This window comes from Seriola aureovittata, chromosome 13 (assembly GCF_021018895.1).
Source record: "Seriola aureovittata isolate HTS-2021-v1 ecotype China chromosome 13, ASM2101889v1, whole genome shotgun sequence".
Taxonomy (NCBI): domain Eukaryota; kingdom Metazoa; phylum Chordata; class Actinopteri; order Carangiformes; family Carangidae; genus Seriola; species Seriola aureovittata.
In genome coordinates this window covers 18,381,161-18,400,419 of record NC_079376.1, presented here as the reverse complement: position 1 = coordinate 18,400,419, position 19,259 = coordinate 18,381,161, and the positions used below count along the sequence as shown (strand labels likewise).

General features: G+C 40.9%; 2 protein-coding genes across 5 annotated transcripts; one reads left to right on the top strand and one right to left on the bottom strand.

Moving 5' to 3' along the window:
- Positions 1-195: 195 nt before the first annotated feature.
- Positions 196-7,753, bottom strand: gale (UDP-galactose-4-epimerase). Of its 4 annotated transcripts, none has more exons than XM_056393873.1 (11): positions 7,250-7,408; positions 4,994-5,123; positions 4,554-4,666; positions 2,674-2,787; positions 2,151-2,327; positions 1,882-1,995; positions 1,683-1,749; positions 1,442-1,527; positions 1,247-1,324; positions 936-1,050; positions 196-821 (listed from the first exon to the last, which is right to left on the bottom strand). In XM_056393873.1, exons 1-11 carry the CDS (start codon positions 7,274-7,276, stop codon positions 757-759), a joined length of 1,086 nt encoding a protein of 361 aa, XP_056249848.1. In that variant the 5' UTR covers positions 7,277-7,408; the 3' UTR covers positions 196-756. The 4 variants fall into 4 exon arrangements, with proteins under 4 accessions (XP_056249848.1, XP_056249847.1, XP_056249850.1 ...); XM_056393872.1 differs by having other exon boundaries at positions 197-821; positions 4,554-4,669; positions 7,250-7,753; XM_056393875.1 differs by lacking the exon at positions 7,250-7,408 and adding an exon at positions 5,899-6,069 and having other exon boundaries at positions 199-821.
- LOC130180378 (kazal-type serine protease inhibitor domain-containing protein 1-like) lies at positions 7,638-11,570 on the top strand. Its single transcript, XM_056393879.1, has 4 exons — positions 7,638-8,118; positions 8,267-8,427; positions 9,128-9,275; positions 9,398-11,570. The coding sequence occupies exons 1-4, from the start codon at positions 7,638-7,640 to the stop codon at positions 9,508-9,510; spliced, it is 903 nt and encodes a 300-aa protein (XP_056249854.1). The 3' UTR covers positions 9,511-11,570.
- The last annotated feature ends 7,689 nt before the right edge of the window (positions 11,571-19,259 follow it).

Sequence of the window (19,259 nt, the reverse complement as noted above, 5' to 3'; positions counted from 1 at the left end):
GGTTCAAGGAGCCATTTAAAGCCCCAGTGCCCCGTTTAAATGTAGTGTATGAACAGAATATTGCTATGGAGCACCGAATACTCCAGAATTATAAATTGAGAATGATATATACAACATTTCTGCAGGGATTTATAGATTGACACTCAAATTCCACTCACCTCATCATATAGGTATTTTTCTTTAATATACATGGCATTACTGTGGTATTCCTAAAAGAACCTGTGATGTCCCTGTGTTGCTCAATAGTGAATTTACAGCCATGTCATCATATTTAAAGGTGAGAGCATCTTAAATCAGAGTATTCTTATGGTTTTGTATTGTGATTTAATCTAATTCAATCTCCCCTAATTACAACTCATTTTACTATCATTTGCAAAAGTCCAGTGTCATAATGGAGCAGAATTACAGGCTTGTGTTTCTTCAGTAAGAAAATTAATTTATTCTTTCATTGTTATGGCTCACAGATCAATGCATTTATAGAGAAAATATCCATTGTTAAATCTGACATACCAACACAGAAAAAACAGAAAGACATTTTTACACAATCATTTGAAAACAAGACAATTGTTAATATGGAGCTAATAGGAAATGAAACGTGACAAAACATAAAGCATTCAGCTCCTCCTGAGGTCTCATCATATGTTTATGTGATATGCAAAAATGAGGAAGTTGGTGGTTTGCTTTGGCCCGGTGATTTCGAAGAGGACTTAATATAAAAAAAAAAAACAAAAAAAAAAAAAACAGGCTGGAGTTGTATCAAGACGCTGTGCCATTGGTAAATCCTGTGGGGTTCATTGACTGCCAGCGCCACAGATCCTCACCTATATGGAAACGGGTACAAAAAAACAACATCAGGGCATTATGGGAGAATATTTTAACAAGAAAAATCGATGATTACATTATTTTTGGAGGTGGATAAGAAAAAGTAAATTTACACATTCTTTCCAGGTCAAATTCAGCCTTCCAGCCTAGCTCCTTCTCGGCCAGACGAGGGTCAGCGTAGCAGGATGCGATGTCTCCTCCCCTGCGAGGGGCGATCTTGTATGAGATCTGTAGAGAGGACACATTATCCGAGGGTTAATAAAAGGAAACCCAAATGGATCAGAGGGCATCTTCATAGTCAACTTCAGCTTGGCCATCCTTGAACTCAGAGGACAACATGATCACTACAGTCACTTCAATTACCATCAGAGGATACAATACAAAACCCTGATCCTGAAATTGACTAGGGAGAGATTTCACTCACCTCTCTCCCTGATGCCTTCTCCATGGCTTTTACCATCTGGAGCACAGAGTAACCCCTTCCTGTTCCTAGGTTGTAAACCTACAGACACATACACAATGGTTCAAAAATGTCAGCGCACCAATTAACACCTCAAGCATGCACACATAGGCAGAAAATATGTTTTAAAAGGCTTTTTTTGTGTTTTTCCAAATGTACCTTGCACCCGCAGTCGTCCTTCAGCTTCTTCAAAGCTGCGATGTGTCCCTTTGCCAGATCTACAACGTGAATATAATCTCTCACACCTAGCCAGAGAGAGAAAACCTTGTTTGCATGACTCCGAATATTAATAAACAAGTGCTATGACAGTTTACCTGTTATCAAGAGCCCTCTGCCCAAAATAATATTTCAAATCCCCAATTAAATACTTGCACTGCAGATAAAAGATCTTCTCCATTACCTGTTCCATCGAGTGTGTCATAGTCATTCCCAAATACATTGAGGCTCTTTCTTCTCCCAATGGCAACCTATGGGAATGATAAAGTAAGTAAAGCAAATAATGTCAAATCATCTGCCAGATCCAATTGAAACACATAGAGGAATATGAGTTCCCAAAATCTCTCTGATGTAGCTGTGTATTTGGCAGAGAGTTGACCTACCTGGGCAACATATGGCAGCAGGTTGTTGGGGATACCCTGAGGGTCCTCTCCTATCAGGCCAGAGGAATGCGCTCCAATTGGGTTGAAATAACGCAGCAGCACTGCATTCCAGTTCTGCTCACACAGAAGCAACAATGAGAGATTTTGTGGTGTATATATATATATATATATATATATATATATATATATATATATATATATATATATGTGTGTGTGTGTGTGTGTGTGTGTGTGTGTGTGTGAATGCCATTCTTCTTCCTAATCCATACCTTCTCTGCCTTACAATGGTCCTTGATCATCTCCTCGATGAAGTATTTGGTCTTGCCGTAGGGGTTGGTGCAGCCGCCCACAGGGTGCTGCTCGTCGATGGGCAGGTGTTGGGGGTCTCCGTACACCGTGGCTGAGCTGCTGAAGACCAGATTGTGCACCCTGTGAGCCTGCATCACCTGGGACACATGCAGATGCACACAAACACGGCACACACGTACAGTCAGCGGCCGGTGAGTATAGCAGTCTACAGCACACACAACATACAACTTAGGAGTAAGCAGAAATGCTACGTTTGGCGGATATAGTAAGCACCACACATTGAAAGTTATGAAGGGTGCAGTGTTAGAATTAGCCAACTCAGTATCAAAAGAAGACACGCATTCATGCACTCAGCAAACAAAGACGATGATTAGTGCAACTAATGACCAGCTCAGAGAGAGGTCTGACATGAAAACTGAAGTCCAGATTTAAGGAGAACAGATGGTGACAGATCAGATGACAAAAGTGCAAGTCGAAACTGACCTCAAGCAGATTCATGGAGGCGGTGAGGTTGACTCTGTAGTAGCGCAACGGCTGCTCCACTGACTCGCCGACGGCTTTCAAGCCGGCAAAGTGCATCACAGCACTAAAAGCATGCTGAGAAACAGATAAAAACAGTGTGAGCCATGGGTGTGGGCAGTGTGAAAGGACCTTCTATGACTAGTATGCAGATATGAAAACATTACGTCAAGCTATGTGTTTTAAATGCTATGTGAGAGTGTATATTGGCCATCAGGGACATTCTTTGGCAGCCACAGTGTATTAAAGCTATGCATGGAATTATGTTACTGTCAAATCAATTACTGGTATATTTTTTCTGAATACCCTGATTGTTTCATTCTCCAAAGACAAATTCAACCACCATCTATTCAATAACATTAATTTCAGCCAATTTATGAGAAGAAAAATCATAAAAATTTAACTGAATATAAATTTTATTGACTGGACCACAACAGTGGCGCCAGCCCTAGAGTTGTGAATGTCTGACTGAATGACTGATCATAATTCAACCACTGGCCAGCTGAATGCCACATGACTGAGTTGGAGATTCCTCACTTGCCGCTGTTCTTTGGCGCAAACAGTTTCTATTGAAGTGAACAATTCACTTCAAATGCGGTGGTGCAGAGGTGGTCTCAGTTTGGTTAGCTTCAAGTCCGCGTTGCAGTTCGCTTAACCTATGCATTGTGAACACAAAGTGCTCCAGGTTCACTTCGCCTTTTATCATTGTATTTTAGCCCTGCTGTGGACAGATCAAATGCTTTTGCACTGGGACGCTCGAAAAAACATACAAACGGAACCATGGCTTCTGGTAACAATAAGAAAGACGAGGAGTAGTTTGGTCAATAATACAAAATTACTAATTAAACTTATTAATTTTACTAATCTAACCAATCCCCACAGGAATGTGCATAAGACAAGTATGGCAGCAGCCACCCTGTTCCAAGTGAAAGATACCCATAATCCAAAGCAGTAAAGGTCTGAGAGCTCCAGAAAAACTATAGTGTGCTGTGAACAGAAAGAGAACTGAGTCCTCTTTGAAATGAACTCACAATGCAAAAATGCAAAAAGAACTGAGTTTCTTTTCTGTTGGTCTACTTTAAGAGGACTGAGTTTGGTGTGTTTAAAAAGGACTATATGTGAAAACCCCTTATTATTCTGTTGCTTCTAACTTTCTCTCTGAGTCATCATTTAACAATTAAATATAGCAAGTCTTAGTTTTTAACTTATGTGTTTAGTGATTTTTTCATGGTTGAAAAATCTGGATTTTAACAGCAGCAAAGCAGCAGCTAGGAAATGTGTTGGAAGTTAACATGTAGTCTTAAAGTAATGTGTTTCAGTCACTATTTCGTTCTTGTTCCGTTGTAAACACAAAAACATGTAAATGAGAACAGCTTTATTGGGAATTTGGCTGCATTAAAATACTGTGTATGTGAGCACAGAGAGTAGGAGAGAAGCAAACAGATGAAGGACTAAAACCGGCTACTAGGCAGACTGCAAATAGCCTGTGATGCAGTCCAGCCATATACTAGGTTTTGACCTAGTCTAGTTTTTTTTTTACATATAAAGAAATAAGATTTGGCTGAAAATAACTATTTTTTAATTATTTTCTTTATCTGCCAGATATTTTACTGATTAATCAGGTTGTTTGTTTAGTTTACTGTCATACATTTCAAAGAAAAGGCATCAAATCCTAACATTTGAGAAGAGCACATTGTTTGCATTACTGCTTGAAAAATAATTAAAACAGTTAATTGAAAGTTAAAATAGTTGCAGATGAATTTTCTGACAATCAACTAAGTAATTAATTATAATAATAATTGTTTAAGCTCTAATACGAATAAATCAACTGTTAACTTTCTGACCTTTTTGAAGAGTTTTTCCAAGCCAGGTCGGTCTAGAAGGTCTAGTTCATGAAACTCAATGTTGGTGTCCAGAAGATTATCTATCCTTCGTAAGCTCTCTGGCACATCCCCTTCTCCTCCATTCACAACAGGATGTAGCGCACACACACACACACACACACACACACACACACACACACACACACACACACACACGCACAAATGCACGCACAAATGCATGCACGCAGACACACACACACACACACACACACACACACACACACACACACACACACACACACACGCGCAGACACACACACACACACACACACACACACACACACACACACACACACACACACAGTAACACCAGATATAAGTTTCATCACACTAAACAAACACACTTAGAACTTCGAAGTTTATGATGATGAAATAACTTGTTCATCTGTTAGGCAGCTTACCTCTGACAGCGTTACTGAAGTTATCTAGTACAACTGGCTGGAAACCTGCTTCAATAAGCTCCACCACACAGTGACTCCCAATGTAGCCTGCTCCACCTGTGACCAGCACCTTCTCTGCCATTCTCTGGACCTGTCAAATGCAACATACAATACATAAACTCAACCCTCCTTTTAAAATCCTGTTGCTGTTAAAGAAGAAGGATGACCTGACCATACAACTAGACCTCTGGGAAAACAGGATATCCTTTTGTCCGAGTCCCTTTGGGCATACCTGAATGGTTGACAGATATGTGACCCACCCATAATGTCACACGTCAGCAGGTTCAACCCAGGTTAACTTGTCTAATGTCATAAAACAATTAGAGTGCCTATCAGTAACTTCCTACTTTTCATTGTTATAAGCTATTCTTATCTTTTGACAGTGCACATTTCATTATCTTCATTGTAGTCTTTCCAGACTCTAAACTGAGCTGCAACATTCTTGCGCAATACATAAAAAACGTTTTTTGATTTAATTTCATTCAAAACTATTGACATGAATCGAGCACCTGTAGGCCACTACTGCATGTTGTGCCGTACACTCATGGACAACTACGTGTCATCGAGGCTACATCCTTAACACTTTTCGTATTTATTACATTACACTTTTTTCTATGATTGGGCTTTTCAAAACAGACTATAGCCTGGAAAGTAAACCATTAACGGTCTGTGTGTAACTTTAGCTTGTCTAAAACCCCATATTTATTTGTTACATTACTGTCATAGTGTGCCCACGACAACCCGAACCCAAACAACCTAAGCCTTTAAGTCTTACTTAAAGCGAAAAGGTACGACTTCTTTGACAAACTGTCAAACTGACACTACATCGTTGGGTATAATTGAGGATGTCTGTCAAAGATACTTACTAAATTTCCCGGTAAGAGTGCAAATTGTCGTTTCCGGTAGAATTTCTTGGCAAAACAGGTCAGGAGAATGTGGATAAGTGTGTGTGTGTGGAGAGAGTATGAAGATTTATCTGTCAGTTCACTTAGTTTGGTTTCTCCTCTCTACCTTGGAGATCTCTTTACTTCCTGTAAAACGTGGAACGGAGTTAAGTGAATGATTAACGTGAAACTTCCTATACGTGTTCTTTCAAAATAAGACTGAGAACGTTTTTAAATTCGTACCACACATCAAATTCACGTTAGCTTTCAGTGTGACCTAAATTTTATGCTCAACGGATCATGTAACACCATGTGAGATGTCCACAGCAGCCGCTAAACTAGTGTTAATCTGGGCATGGTTTAATTTTTCAGTTTTTATTTTGAAGTTTAAACGGATGCACACCATGCCTTGTCGCTAGCTTCACGGTCCTTTAAAGTCTGTGCCGTGCTACGTGATCGCCTCACATGCCATGACGCCAAGGAGCACTTTAATACGGCCACGCCTTTGAACATTCACACAGGGAAGTGATTGTTGTGCTGAGCATCCACCTCTGCGTGCAGTCTGAAACACACCGGAGGGCTGAGGAAAAGTGCCACGTTACTTAAAAAAGACATGGAGGGCAGATCATTCGACCAATATTAACTGACTTAAATCATATTATCTTATGGCATGTATAGTGAGTTTGTGCATTCAGACAGGCACACACAAAGCAAATACCAGTGGTGGAGGATGATTTATTTATTCATTTTTAGATATTAATGATTTATTAATGATTTCAAGGGGCATTTTAAGGCGCAGATGACACACACACACACACACACACACACACACACACACACACACACAATCACAATTAATCAGTTTTGTTTTACTCATAATTCTGAAACCTTCTGAAACATATTATTGGGTTTTCTTCATCTAAAGTTCCTTTTCCACACTCCATATTTTCCATTTATAAACAAATACTTGTGATCAACCTCCACAACACCAACAAAAATGATTATGAAATCCCTGAAAAATGTTCCCAAACCTGCAGGAATCTCACACTACTCCTCTAGACAGAGAGCCTCTAAAATAGAGCTCATTTTTCCACTGACTTCAGATCCTTCTATGCTTGATCATCGCGTGTCAAATATGTATTACGATCACTATGTTCATATAGACTGTTGTTGTTTTCTGTTTCATTTGTATGAAGTGCAGACCGAACAGGATTCTTTTACATCCTGTGCCATTTCTGAAGTCCGTTTGCCAGTCCTGCCCTCCCCAGAGACACTGGCACATGAAGAAAGGCAGCAGAATTGGAAGGAAAGAAAGATGAGACGAGTCGGATACCTGAGAGATGAAATTTGCTCGCTCCATTCATTGCAAATGCCGCCTCTTTGTTAGAAAGGACTTGGAGCTGATGAAGAAATCTCAAGGAGGAAAACAACATGGCAAAATAATTCAGCAGGGGTACATGGTAATAATAACAGCAACAACAACAACAAAAAAACAATCCAACCATTCAGAAGAGGACAGAAGAGAGGGGACAGAAGGAAACATTTAAAACTCAGAGGAGGAAAATATGTGACTATTTGATAGAGACCAGCAGAAAACTAGGACTGACATCTTTTTTTATAAATTTGTTTCAGCTTGTTTCAATTTACAGTTTCACTTTGGGTCAACTGTGCGCCTTCAAGTTGTTACTTCAGGATTTACTTCTGACTTTGTGTGCTGATGCATGCAGGACAGCAGCATGGCACAGCTTTGCTTGTTTTTATGTATATGTGTGATTGTATGGCTCCACACTTCCCTCGGGCTGCCACCCCAGCACCGTGGGTGGCTGCGGCTGTTGGAGGAGGGTGAGGGCTGCAGGGAGTGCACCCAGTACCTCTGCCCCCCGGTGCCTGACAACTGCCCTGCTGGCAGGGTGCAAGACGACTGTGGATGCTGTGAGCAGTGTGCTAACGTAGAGGGGCAGCAGTGTGACCCAGATGGGGCTCAGAAGTTCTATGGCCGCTGTGGAGAGGGCCTGGTCTGCCAGAGGAAAATACCAAAAAGGGAACACAGGGCTGAACCAGAGCCTACATGTGTGTGCCAGGATAAGGGATTCGTGTGTGGTTCAGATGGGTGGACCTACCCAAATGTTTGCCAGATGAGAGAGGCTGCCAACCGCCGAAACACAAGCTTGAAGCTCACTGGGAGAGGACCCTGCTACTCTGGTTACCACACTCTTTTCTTTCATATGTTGCCAATCCAGGAAACTTAATAGTTTTAAGATTTCAATGCATGTGTATAGTTTTCTTGGTAGGGGACAATTTTAAGGGTCCTAATTTTGAACCTTGGGGTACTCCTTTCCTTTTGCTGCAGCGCCACGTATCCTTCAAGGCCCCAGAAACCTGTCAAACTACACAGGGAATGACGTTGTGTTTGGCTGCGAGGTCTCAGCCTACCCTCTTCCGAACCTGAACTGGAAGAAGACAGGGAGTGACAACTTCCTGCCAGGGGATGATCCTCACATCTCTGTCCAGGTCTGAAAATAACTTTGGTTGCTTTGCACGACTGAACTTTTTATTAAGCATGCATTCCTTGGTTCAACTGTGACCTGTAGTATTTTTAATTCTTACTTCAAGAGGACCTTTGTTGTTTTGATTAGAGGGTCATTCCACTGATTTTACACATAAAGTCTAGTTTACTTGTCACACAGTTGTATAATGGCTTATATGGCTCTTGAGTTTTTGGAGCTTGACCCATACTAAGAGCCAGGATATCTCACCTTCTGCTGCCTTGCTTCTGACTATTATGTTTTGAATATTGGCAATAGAATAGAATAGTGGCAATCAATCATATATTTTCATCACTTCCCAAACAAAAGCACTTCTACTCTATCAGAAGTGTATTCACAAATGAGATGAAACTAGATGAACAGATTTTCCTTTTTAACACCCACACAGCAATGTGCTCTTGCACAATCATTCACTTGTAAACAGTCATACACTGAACTGCCTGAAAACAAAAAAGTTTCATCATCTGTTCAACAGTCTATTGATAATAACACTGAAGCAAGTGAGTCAATACTGGTCCCAGTGTATCAGTAATGATTATAATAGAGTCATATTTATATTACTAAATTGCTGTCTTGTACCACTGATGCTGCTGACTAATGAGTACAGTTCTTACATTTAAATAGATTTATATAATCTGTCAAGATTTAATCCCATCATTTTTCAGGCTCGGGGAGGCCCCCAGCGCTACACCGTCTCTACATGGCTGCAGATAGAGGGCATCCACATCTCTGATGCAGGGGTCTACTCGTGCATCTCCCACAATGCTTTGGGAGAAACATCTGCTTCAGCACAGCTCACAGTGTTGAGACAAGGTGAGTCACTCATTTTCATACTGTAGAGATCTGTTGATCTTTGTGCTAAAGCAGCTCAATAGCACGGCAAAGTCATTATTTTGAGTCATTATTTTGAAAAACATTTCTTATCTACTCTCCAGTGGGGAAGGTGATGAAGGGCCATGTGGAGGAGGAGGAGGAATACTTTGATCATTTGGAGGAAGGCAGTGGTGATGGACAGCTGGCGTCTGGAGATTACCTGGCATTAATTTAAATCAGTTTATAAAAGCAGACTACAAGGAATCCTCAGGGGAAAAAAAAGCCTTGGAGTAACACAACAGATCAGCTAACATTTTTTTTATTTAAAAGCATGATGTTTGAAATTCAGAGCTCACTACTCAGTTGTAAGATGAATAACTAATTAAGCATCACACTGTTTATATTTACTTCTTAATGGTATCGTGGCACACAAATAAATCATTCCAGTTATCTGCTGTGTAGTGTTTTTTTGTGTGATCACAATTAACTGAATCATTTAATAATTACATGCCTTTAAAGCTGTCACAAAGTCTAAAAAATGTGTATGTGGATGCCATATCCCAAAATCGCAATAACAAGATGGTTATGAGACCTTCCTGATACCAATTACAATCACTAACATGGACATAAGTCACCCCTAAAATCCACTCTACCCAGGGTACACAGGGTACAGTGTATTCATTCACTGAGAAAAAAAAGGTGATGGCTGGAGCGAGAGAGGGCGTGACCATCCGCAGGGTCTCCATCTGATTCTCTTCATCTCTCTCCACCTGAGTGCCAGTTAATCCTCCCCTCATCCCCCGACTCCCAGCTGGATACACCATCTCCTTCTGAATGGCAAGCTGTATTAACGCAGACGAACTTTCCCCTGCTGTCTGTTAGTAAAAGCTGATTGGAGATTACAGGCCTGTGGTGAAAACACAGTCCTCCATCTCATCTCAAATCACTTTCCACCCCTTTCTCTCCTTTATCTCTCCTTCTTCTCTTCATTTCTTTATCTTCTTAATCCTAACTCTTCTCCTTTTCAATGTCATCAACTTTCAGTTGCCACTACATTTCTGCCCCTATTCATTCCTCTGTTTGACAGCTGAATGACAAGAAAGATGAAGAGGAGGAAGGAGAAGGGGGGGAGCTTCCCCTCCTGAGTGGAGCCAGAATGATGTCATGGGGGCATTTGTCCTCCTGGTGTGGAGGCTTCCCTTCCTCTGCTAATTACCTTGTACAAACTCGAATCTGATATGGCGGATATGAGTCCCAAATACAATTATTGTGGGCTAACAAAGAGATATTGAGATTCAGGGAATGAGGGAGAGACTGCAAGTGAGATAGAAGGGAAGGCACGCGTGCTGCCATGCATGCACATACACATACAGCAACCACATGCACGCACACACGCTCGCATACCCACCCACACACACAAACACAACCACTTGTCCTTCCCCTCCATTCCCTCAGATAGGCTAATGTTATTACTGGGGTAATTATCCTCATTAGTGCCAGCAGCTGTAGAGAGCCCATTGCTTGCTGTTCAAACTCCACCCCAAACCTTTCTGTCTTCACATCCCTTTTGTATTCCCTAGATCTCATTTAGAGACTTTGTCTCCATCCTTTGCATGCTAGATGGAGGCAATTGTAAAAATGGAGACCATCAAATATCTAATAAGGCAGAGTTACCCCTGTTTTCTGACCTGTTAGAGTCCAATTTTAGATGTGTAATGTTGTACTGCACTGCTGTTATTCAGCAGCGTCAGAGGGCTGACTAGTGTGCAAACTTAGGAAAATAGTTATAACTAAATAATTTAAGTACACAATACTCAGAAACAGTTTATAATCCGCTGTCATGCGACAGGAACACAAACTTTTTCATTGTGTCATTTTCAAGCACAACATTTGTTTTCCATCTGTCATTTGCACTTTCCAGGTTCTCTGAGGTGAACAAGTAAACACAAGATGGCAGTGTTTAGTCAAATAACTTCTTCGTACGCCACTTCACTGGCTGTGCTTTTACAGCTAGATGATCTTCTCCTCTCTCATCTGTTGAATTTTTCACTTTTTACATCCCTCTAAAAAACAAGCCATTCTTCACCAAAGAAAATTAGCTGTCACCATCCTTCCACCTTGGATGCAGTGACACTTTTCACACTATTAAAAATTGGAGATTAATAGTATTTGCATAACTAAAGGTACTGGCTGTCTGCTTGCTTGATGTTTATGTGAAAGCACCCTGAGAATGATTCCCTTCATGGTTTTTATATTTAGGCCCTGTCTGCATCTTTACACACATATTATGAGATCTGAAACAGGCAGCTTTACACCCCCCCCCCCCCCCCCCCCCCCGCTCTGTGAGATTGGCTTTTGTTTTATTGCCAGGGGCTGGTGCGGACAGTAAGTAACCTGTATACTGCTAAGCTCCGCATCAGGCGCTAAATGTCATGCATAGCCTGTTTTTATTGGCTGATATAGCCTGTTGTGCCCTTCTCCTTTTCCTGGAAGCCATTGTTAAAGAGCTGGTTGTTAATGCTGCTGACCAGATGGGCTCCTTCTCTCCACAGGTCTGACTGAGGGTGTTTACCATGCACTGAGCTGTGGATAACAGGTGAGACTGCTGCTGGTTTGTCGACCAATCAGAGTGCAGCAGATGTCTGGCCTTTGCCTGTAAACCTTTATGTGGCATTTGGGGTCGTACGGAAGTGGGTTTGATAATAACATTGAATCAAAGTGAATTCTGGTTTATATGTTTTTTTTTGTTTTTTTTTACATGAGACTATTATCTGAGATGGTTATGAAAGAGATAACAATAAGCTGCCTCCATATTCAGCCCTCTGCTATCTAAGCCTCCCTGTATACTGAATACTTTTTTGTACTAAAAAACTTGAGTTAGATAAGACTCAAGTATCTTTTTGTGTATCTAATATTTCAGACAACGAATCACCCAGCCATTTCATTTTCCCTTCATAAATTTGAGACATAATTTCCAGAAATGCTCACTCATCCCTTGTGTGACAAAATGTTTCCAACATTAGCTGGGCAAACAGCGAACATTCCTTTCCCTTTCCAATGCAGGCCATCTTGAATTACTGCAATTTGGTATCATGGCAACAGAAAAGGTAAGGCCGGGCCTGGGATTGTTGATGAGTAGTCTTTTAAAGCTTTGAATCAATCTGCCCTTAATGGATGACCTGTGTCTAGCGTGCATGTATGGATTAGTTTGGCTGGAGCACCTGTTCCTGTTCTGTCAACAGCAGATCAGGTTACTGGCTACACATTCACCTGGCTGACACAACTTCCTGTGATTGACAATACATCTGCTCCTGTTCACTGCAGCCCTCGAAATATTACGGTTGAATTTTCCTGAATATTCTAACTTTAATAACTCACTCATAACAACCGGCATGTGCTGGTAAAAATAATTAGGATACATTTCTAAATTATGTGTGAAAGAATTTTAAGATCAATAAGATATACAATAAAAAGCAGAAAAAAAGCTCTCATTACACAAAAAATCTGCTATGACACATCATATTTCCACATATAACTGCCCCAATATCTGTTTTCTGAGTTTAAGATTATATCCTAATGAGGCCTCTCAGGTTGATTATGGAGGGGAGCTGCCAGCATGGCCCAATGAAGCGAGGCTGAGGCTGAGCTTAACATCCTTCCAAGGACAGCTTGTATCTAGCATCAGACCTGGACTGGGAAACAAAGCTCAGTCAAGAATGGGAATAATAGTCTCTCTGAACTTTGCTCCTGAGTATTGAGATTTCCACCCAGATATTGTGTATTACGCATATCTGTCTAGGATCTTGTGATATTTTGAAGAGAACTGGGAAATTAGAGCAGCTGACAGGATATCAAGCATATCTTCTTCATACTAGACAAGTTTTTAGTCACCTAATCAGCGCACATATCTCCTCTCAGTTTCTCAGAGCACATTATGAGGAAAATCCCTTCAGATTCATGGTAACTTCATTCAGAATTAAAAACTGAGAAGTTGATCATTTCTAAGCTTTCAGCCAGCTCCATCATAGGCACATGTGTAACCATTAACTGCTGTTCAAACACACGTCATCCAGTAGAGGTAAACTTTGTAAAGGAGTCCAAATAAGGGAAATACACACTTGTTTCATCCAGTTGGAAAGTCCGATTAAATATGGCCTTGTACTCCTGGTGTGGCCTGACTGCTACTCTTTCACCATCATCTCCATTATTCCCCTGATGATGAAACGATTAGCTAGCAAGCTTTATGCTAACCACAAAGCTGGACAGGTGATGGATGGGGTAAGTGATAGACTCAGCCGGTAGGTTTGGGATGCTTTGTCCTGGATTTCTGACGCCTTCTATCTTGTGATCCATACCGGCCCCCCATTGCCTCCATCCAACCCCCAGATCCACCCCAGTTACCCCCACCAGCTGCCTCTGACCCCTCATCATAGCCCTGTCTCTGCCTGCCATGTGCTGGGAGTCAAAGGGTTCCCACCTATCGCTCATCAGAATGGAACCCCTGCATCTCCTGCCCCACGCACTAAATCACAATCAATCGCTTGGCAGACAGAGATGGATTGGGACATCCACGACCCTGTACCTTTCAGAGAGGCCCCCGCCTTCCAAAGGGCTGCTGTCACTGACAAATAATGGAGGTGATTCTAAGGGGAGTGAGCAGGTCAAGTCTGAAGCCCCTGGAAGGAAGTTATCACAAAGCAATGGAGGGAAATCTTTTCTCTTTAGGAACAACAGTCACAATGTCCAACAGCATGTCTGACAGAAGGACGTGTGGTAGAAAAAGGTTTGCTTTGTGGCTTGAAAAAAATGACTTTACAATAAAATCTAAATCTATCTAAATTTAATTCATGTTTTAGTGATGTGGAGGAAATATTATGGAGGCTAAACTGGTGGGTCTCCTGAGGTATATCAATGTGTAATGCTACTCATCCAAAGTTCATAAGGGTCCATCCCCCAAATCAAAAAACCTTTTGCCACATTAAAGGTTCAATATCAGATATGTACAGAAAAAAAACATTTAAGCATTTCAATACGAGATACATGCATGAATGAAATTACGCTCCAACGTGTCGGCTAGATGTCCGTTAAATGTCATTCTGTCTAACAATCTAACCGTTTGCTAGTCAGTTAGGTAGACTTGACGTTAATTGTCAACTGAAATGCTCCCTTAAATGTTAATTTAATTTAAATAAACTAGGTGGGTTTGCAAAACATGGAAAGTGTAGTCATGTAGAAACAGCCTCACAAATGTGCATCTCTCAATATTTATAAAAGATATTTCATGACAAATTTGGCTTAAATTTTACTAATGTTACATGTATTATGTTACTCACAGTTATTAAAATTTGGTATATCCAGCTATGCTGCTTAAAAGTATACACCAAATGAAATTATGACTATCCTAATGAACTCATTAACACTTTAAAATGGTATATTGAACCAGGGGTGCCATATATATACAAAGATATAAAACCTAAAATGTACTATGTCCTATCAATGAGCTGCCTTAATTCCACAGTCTGTCTGCTGTCCCTTTTTCTCTACTCTCAAAATAATACAATCTTGACACCCTGCCATACATCATCATGTGTGTTTCAAGAGTTGCTGTCTAGTGCTTCCTGATTTACTTCAAAACAGACTGAGTGATTGCATCATTCACATGAGCATTGACAACAAATATCATTCAGACATATAAAAGTCTCCACGATGCCATAACATGATGATTGGGAGTGAAAGATCTTATTCTGTATTCACTGCCAAGGGCTCAAGAAGGATCATTCACATGTAGATGTGTCCTTCTGGAAGTGCCTCAGCTATACAATTTCCATTTAGATAAGGTGTATACACAAATAAAGAAAGGACATTGGGTTCTTCATTTGATTAACTAATCATAGTCTTTGTAATTCCACTCGGAGACCTTGAAGGGCAGTGCTGGGCTGTGCACCCTGATTAGCCTATGCATGATTGCTGCTGCTATGGCACAAATCAGTTCAAGTAACTCAACTCCATACACTACACAGTGGCTGTGATTAAACAGGCGATTAAGACATAGAGAGTTTCTGTCTGTTTAATCCCTTTTCCCATTGTCTAAATAGATAGCCACAGTATATTCCCTGATCACAATAACTGAACACCACAAGAATTGGAGTGGGAGGTGATTAGGGTCTTAAAGCTCCCTGGAGTGTGGCTGCAGGTTGTTTGCGATTAGCTCGAATTTAAGGGTACATTCTGTTCTTATTGCCTCTTGCCGGAGCAGGGAATTCATTATCTGATGTTAAAGCCGAAAGAAGAAAAAAGAGAAAGAAAAAGAGACACACACAGCCCCAGGACAGATGTAATATCTTTAAGTGAGAATGGAATTTATCCACATTTGAGGCACAAAACATGCCAAGTGAGGAGGCTGCAGGTTCACATCATGTTGACAAACCAAACAAAACACTCCTCAACCTCAGGACTCGAGCCTCAAAGTGCTTTAACCCTCTTCCCACATCTCTGCTAGCCCTCTTCATGCAGTACAGTGGTGTCTGTGAATCATCTGAAGGCTGTATAGAAACTCTACCGTCCCTCTCCGTGACTGATCTCTTTTGATAGAGCTCATTATGCAAACTGTTCCCAACTCCCGCTGCATAATTAGCGCTTAATTAATTTGAGTGAAATCTTTCATCTGTCTGTGTCCGGCCAGCTCCTTCCTTCCATTTACAACATGATATTAATTTCAGAGGGGGGAATGGTAGCCCAGCTGATGAAAAGGCTGATATAATTAATCAAGTACTGTATCTTTTTCCTCCGTTTTTTGCAGGAATAATAATAAGTGTGATGAGCAGAGTCTGATTAACCCTATTATGCTCCCTAATTAGGGTGATCATTTAATAATCAAGGAAGCAGCACAATTATAAGAGAATGCAAATTATGCCACCTAATGAAGAGTGTGCCAATTCTGGGAATTCTTTGTTTGGAAAATGTGGCATTCCAAAATCAAAGGTCAAGAAAAGGTTCGTCTCTTAATGTACATATGTTAAGGATGTACTTACATTGTTGAGCCCAGAATGTTTCCAACGCTACATTATTCATCAGAATCTGTGGAGGACAGCCACAACAACAAAATGAAAAAGTACATAGCATGTAGCATATTAATCATTAGTAAAATTACTCTGAAGTCAAAATGATCTGTACATTAAAGGAATAGCTTGACATTTTAGGGAACAGTGATAGATGAGGAAATTGATTAATGGCTGCAAGTAAATTTGTTACTGGAGGCTGCAGCCAGTAAGCTTAGCTTAGCACAGCTAGCATGGCTCTGTCCAAACCAAACAAAGCCCCCTCTAAAGCTCACTAATTTTCATTTGTTTTGTTGAATCTGTCCAAATACTAACATGTAAAAACAGGATGATTTGGTTTTCATTTGCCCCACTGTTTCTTGCCTGGGTGCAATAACTTCCTGGAGTCTCTCGCTGTAAAACCATAGTGAGGCTTTTATGGTTTTGTTTTTTAAATGAAATAGTAATGTGTGCATTAGATCCAGAGGTGCTGGTAGAAGTATATTCTTTCCTCTGGACAGAACCAGGCTAGCTGTTTTTCTGTGTTCAGTCTGTGTGCTAGGCTAAACTAAATGACTGCCATATAGACATGAAAGTGGTGGTGATCTTCTTTTCTAACTCTGGGAAAGAAAGCAAGTGTACTATTGTAACTATTCTTTTAATTTTCAATGCAAATAACTGGTAATAGTATAAAATAAAAAAATAAAAACATCAACACCATGTTAAAATAAACTTATTACCTGGGTAAATTATCACTCTGGGGGAAGAGAGTAGGAGTGACAGAAAAACTGTGAATGTTCGCTGACTCTTGTTATTCCAGGTGCTCAAAGCTGACCAGGCACCAGCTTTTATTTCCCACTGGCCCTGTGTGTTTTATAGAGCCTGAGACCACTGTAAACTCAAGGGCACAACTTTAGTACCATGGACAGCAACCAGTCTTCTCTGGAGTGACTGGTTGCTATTAGAGAACACTCAGTGGGCACATTTAGATCGTAGTTTAAAATGTGACTTTGTGAATATCAATTCTAGAAACAGGACAGTTATGTATCTAACAGAGATTTTAACATGTGTTCAATGCATCTGGTATAAATAAGTGAGATAAGCTGACTAACAGTTAAACACTGTGAGAAAAATGACCAGTGTGTAGCTCCATATGTCAATAGATAAAGGATATGTCCCATTAGGTCTGCCAGGGTCCATCTTTCATGATTCTAGATGATACAACTGCTGTCTACAATTTCATCAAGATAATGGTGACCTCATATATGGAGTCCATGAGCAATGGCCCTGATTTCATTTTTCTTACATGGAGTCATTACCAGTATCATTATAATCTTCAGAGAGCCAGTGAGGAACAGAGGACGGACCTTTTTTGTTGTCTACTTGTGTGAGAAATGCACTGACTACTATGCTTGTCAGTAAGATCCTTTATATGCTGGCTGCTCTTGCTGCAGTGTGTCTGTGTGTGCGCCTCTTCCACCTCTTTGTATCTGTGAGGTGTGTGCATGTGTGTGCGTGCGCGTGTACACATGAATGTACCTCAATTTACTCCCCTTTACCCCCATAGTGCAGCTGTGCCTCAGAGAACTCTTGTGAAGTAATTGAATGAGCTGGGGCAGGGGGAAACCTGTGGCAGCGAATGTGGTGCCCGCTGGCCTTATTATCTGTAATACGGCAGCCGCTCTGCCTGCGCTTTCTCATCCACTCATGAATACAGAAATGAATGTGATGGACGTCAGAGGTGAACGCAGAGGGGAAAAACAGGCCAGAGCCCGTTTTAATCAGCTCCCAGATAGAACAATCACTTTATTCACCTCTGCAGCTCAGAGGTGAATTAGTGTTTAACATTCCAGGGCATGCTTTCTGACAGGGGACTCCACCCCAAACAACCAATGGACTGCGAAGATTATTGAGAGACACTCTGATGCTTTTGATGAGTAAATTAGAGCTAAACATGCCCCTGGGACTCCAGCAACTGATATGCCTGATATGTAGGAAGGCCTCTTTTAATAAGAGGCTCTTTACAAGAAAAGAAAATCTGGTGTTGTCCCTTTGAAGCCTTTGTTCATATGTCTGTACACACACATTAGATATAACCAAGAAAAGCATCTTGTTGTTTCCCTCAAATGTTTTCCCTCAAAATTTTCCCTCAACAATTGTAACCATGCAATTGTTGCAATTGCATTTAAAAACTTATTTTCCACTGGATTTGATCATAAACCCGTACACTGCGGCATGCAGTCTATTTAGCCAAAAGACCATTTTAATAGCTAGTATTACAGAACTGTTTCAGAAATAACATTAAAGCCCTGAAACATCTGTCCTTGTCGTCATAGAGTCATCAGCATCCCTGTCAAAAGTACAGATAACATCAGGGACATTCCCAGTCAACACTGAGGTCCATTAGTCTAAAGCTCAGAGCTATACCACTTTACAGGGCTTTTCACAGTAACCTGGTCTCGTGGGCATCCTTCTAAAGTACACTTTAAAGTCTAGACAGTGACCTCTATGTTGCTCTCATGGCCAAACGGGCAATGTCCCCATTGATCTTGCTGGTACTACAGTCTGACTTCTTTTCCAGAAGCTTGCTACAACCCTTTTACTATTGTTGCTCTTTACAGGTGTAGTTTGGCTGCTCTTCCGTGGTCACACATGTTGACTTTCCTGAGATAGCCTACAGATGGTTTTCCTGGTCTTCTGTGAGAAACCAGCCAGTAGGAATCACAAATGTTTGACCCAACTGGTGGCACACAGTTGACTTTGGTGAAGTGTCACAAGAATTTACCACAAAGACTGAAAAGGTCTTTTTCTTGCATCTAAGATATAATTTGGATTTTTTAATTCGTCAGCTCACCTTTAGTGTTCAGGTTCAGGACAAGCACATGGATTACTGAATACATATGTGATCTGTACACCAACAGAAAAGTCCATCAAATTCTAAATGAAT

What these genes read in the sequence shown, in the direction of transcription:
- LOC130180378 (XM_056393879.1), top strand. Translation starts at nt 7,638, where the DNA reads ATGCAGGACAGCAGCATGGCACAGCTTTGCTTGTTTTTATGTATATGT. An exon ending in GAGAGGACCCTGCTACTCTG is followed by an intron (nt 8,119 to 8,266) that starts GTTACCACACTC and finishes CTTTTGCTGCAG; the next exon opens with CGCCACGTATCCTTCAAGGC. An exon ending in ATCCTCACATCTCTGTCCAG is followed by an intron (nt 8,428 to 9,127) that starts GTCTGAAAATAA and finishes ATCATTTTTCAG; the next exon opens with GCTCGGGGAGGCCCCCAGCG.
- gale (XM_056393872.1), bottom strand. Translation starts at nt 7,276, where the DNA reads ATGGAGCGAGCAAATTTCATCTCTCAG. An exon ending in AGGACGACTGCGGGTGCAAG is followed by an intron (nt 1,325 to 1,441) that starts GTACATTTGGAA and finishes ATGTGTCTGTAG; the next exon opens with GTTTACAACCTAGGAACAGG. An exon ending in AGAAGGCATCAGGGAGAGAG is followed by an intron (nt 1,051 to 1,246) that starts GTGAGTGAAATC and finishes TCCTCTCTACAG; the next exon opens with ATCTCATACAAGATCGCCCC.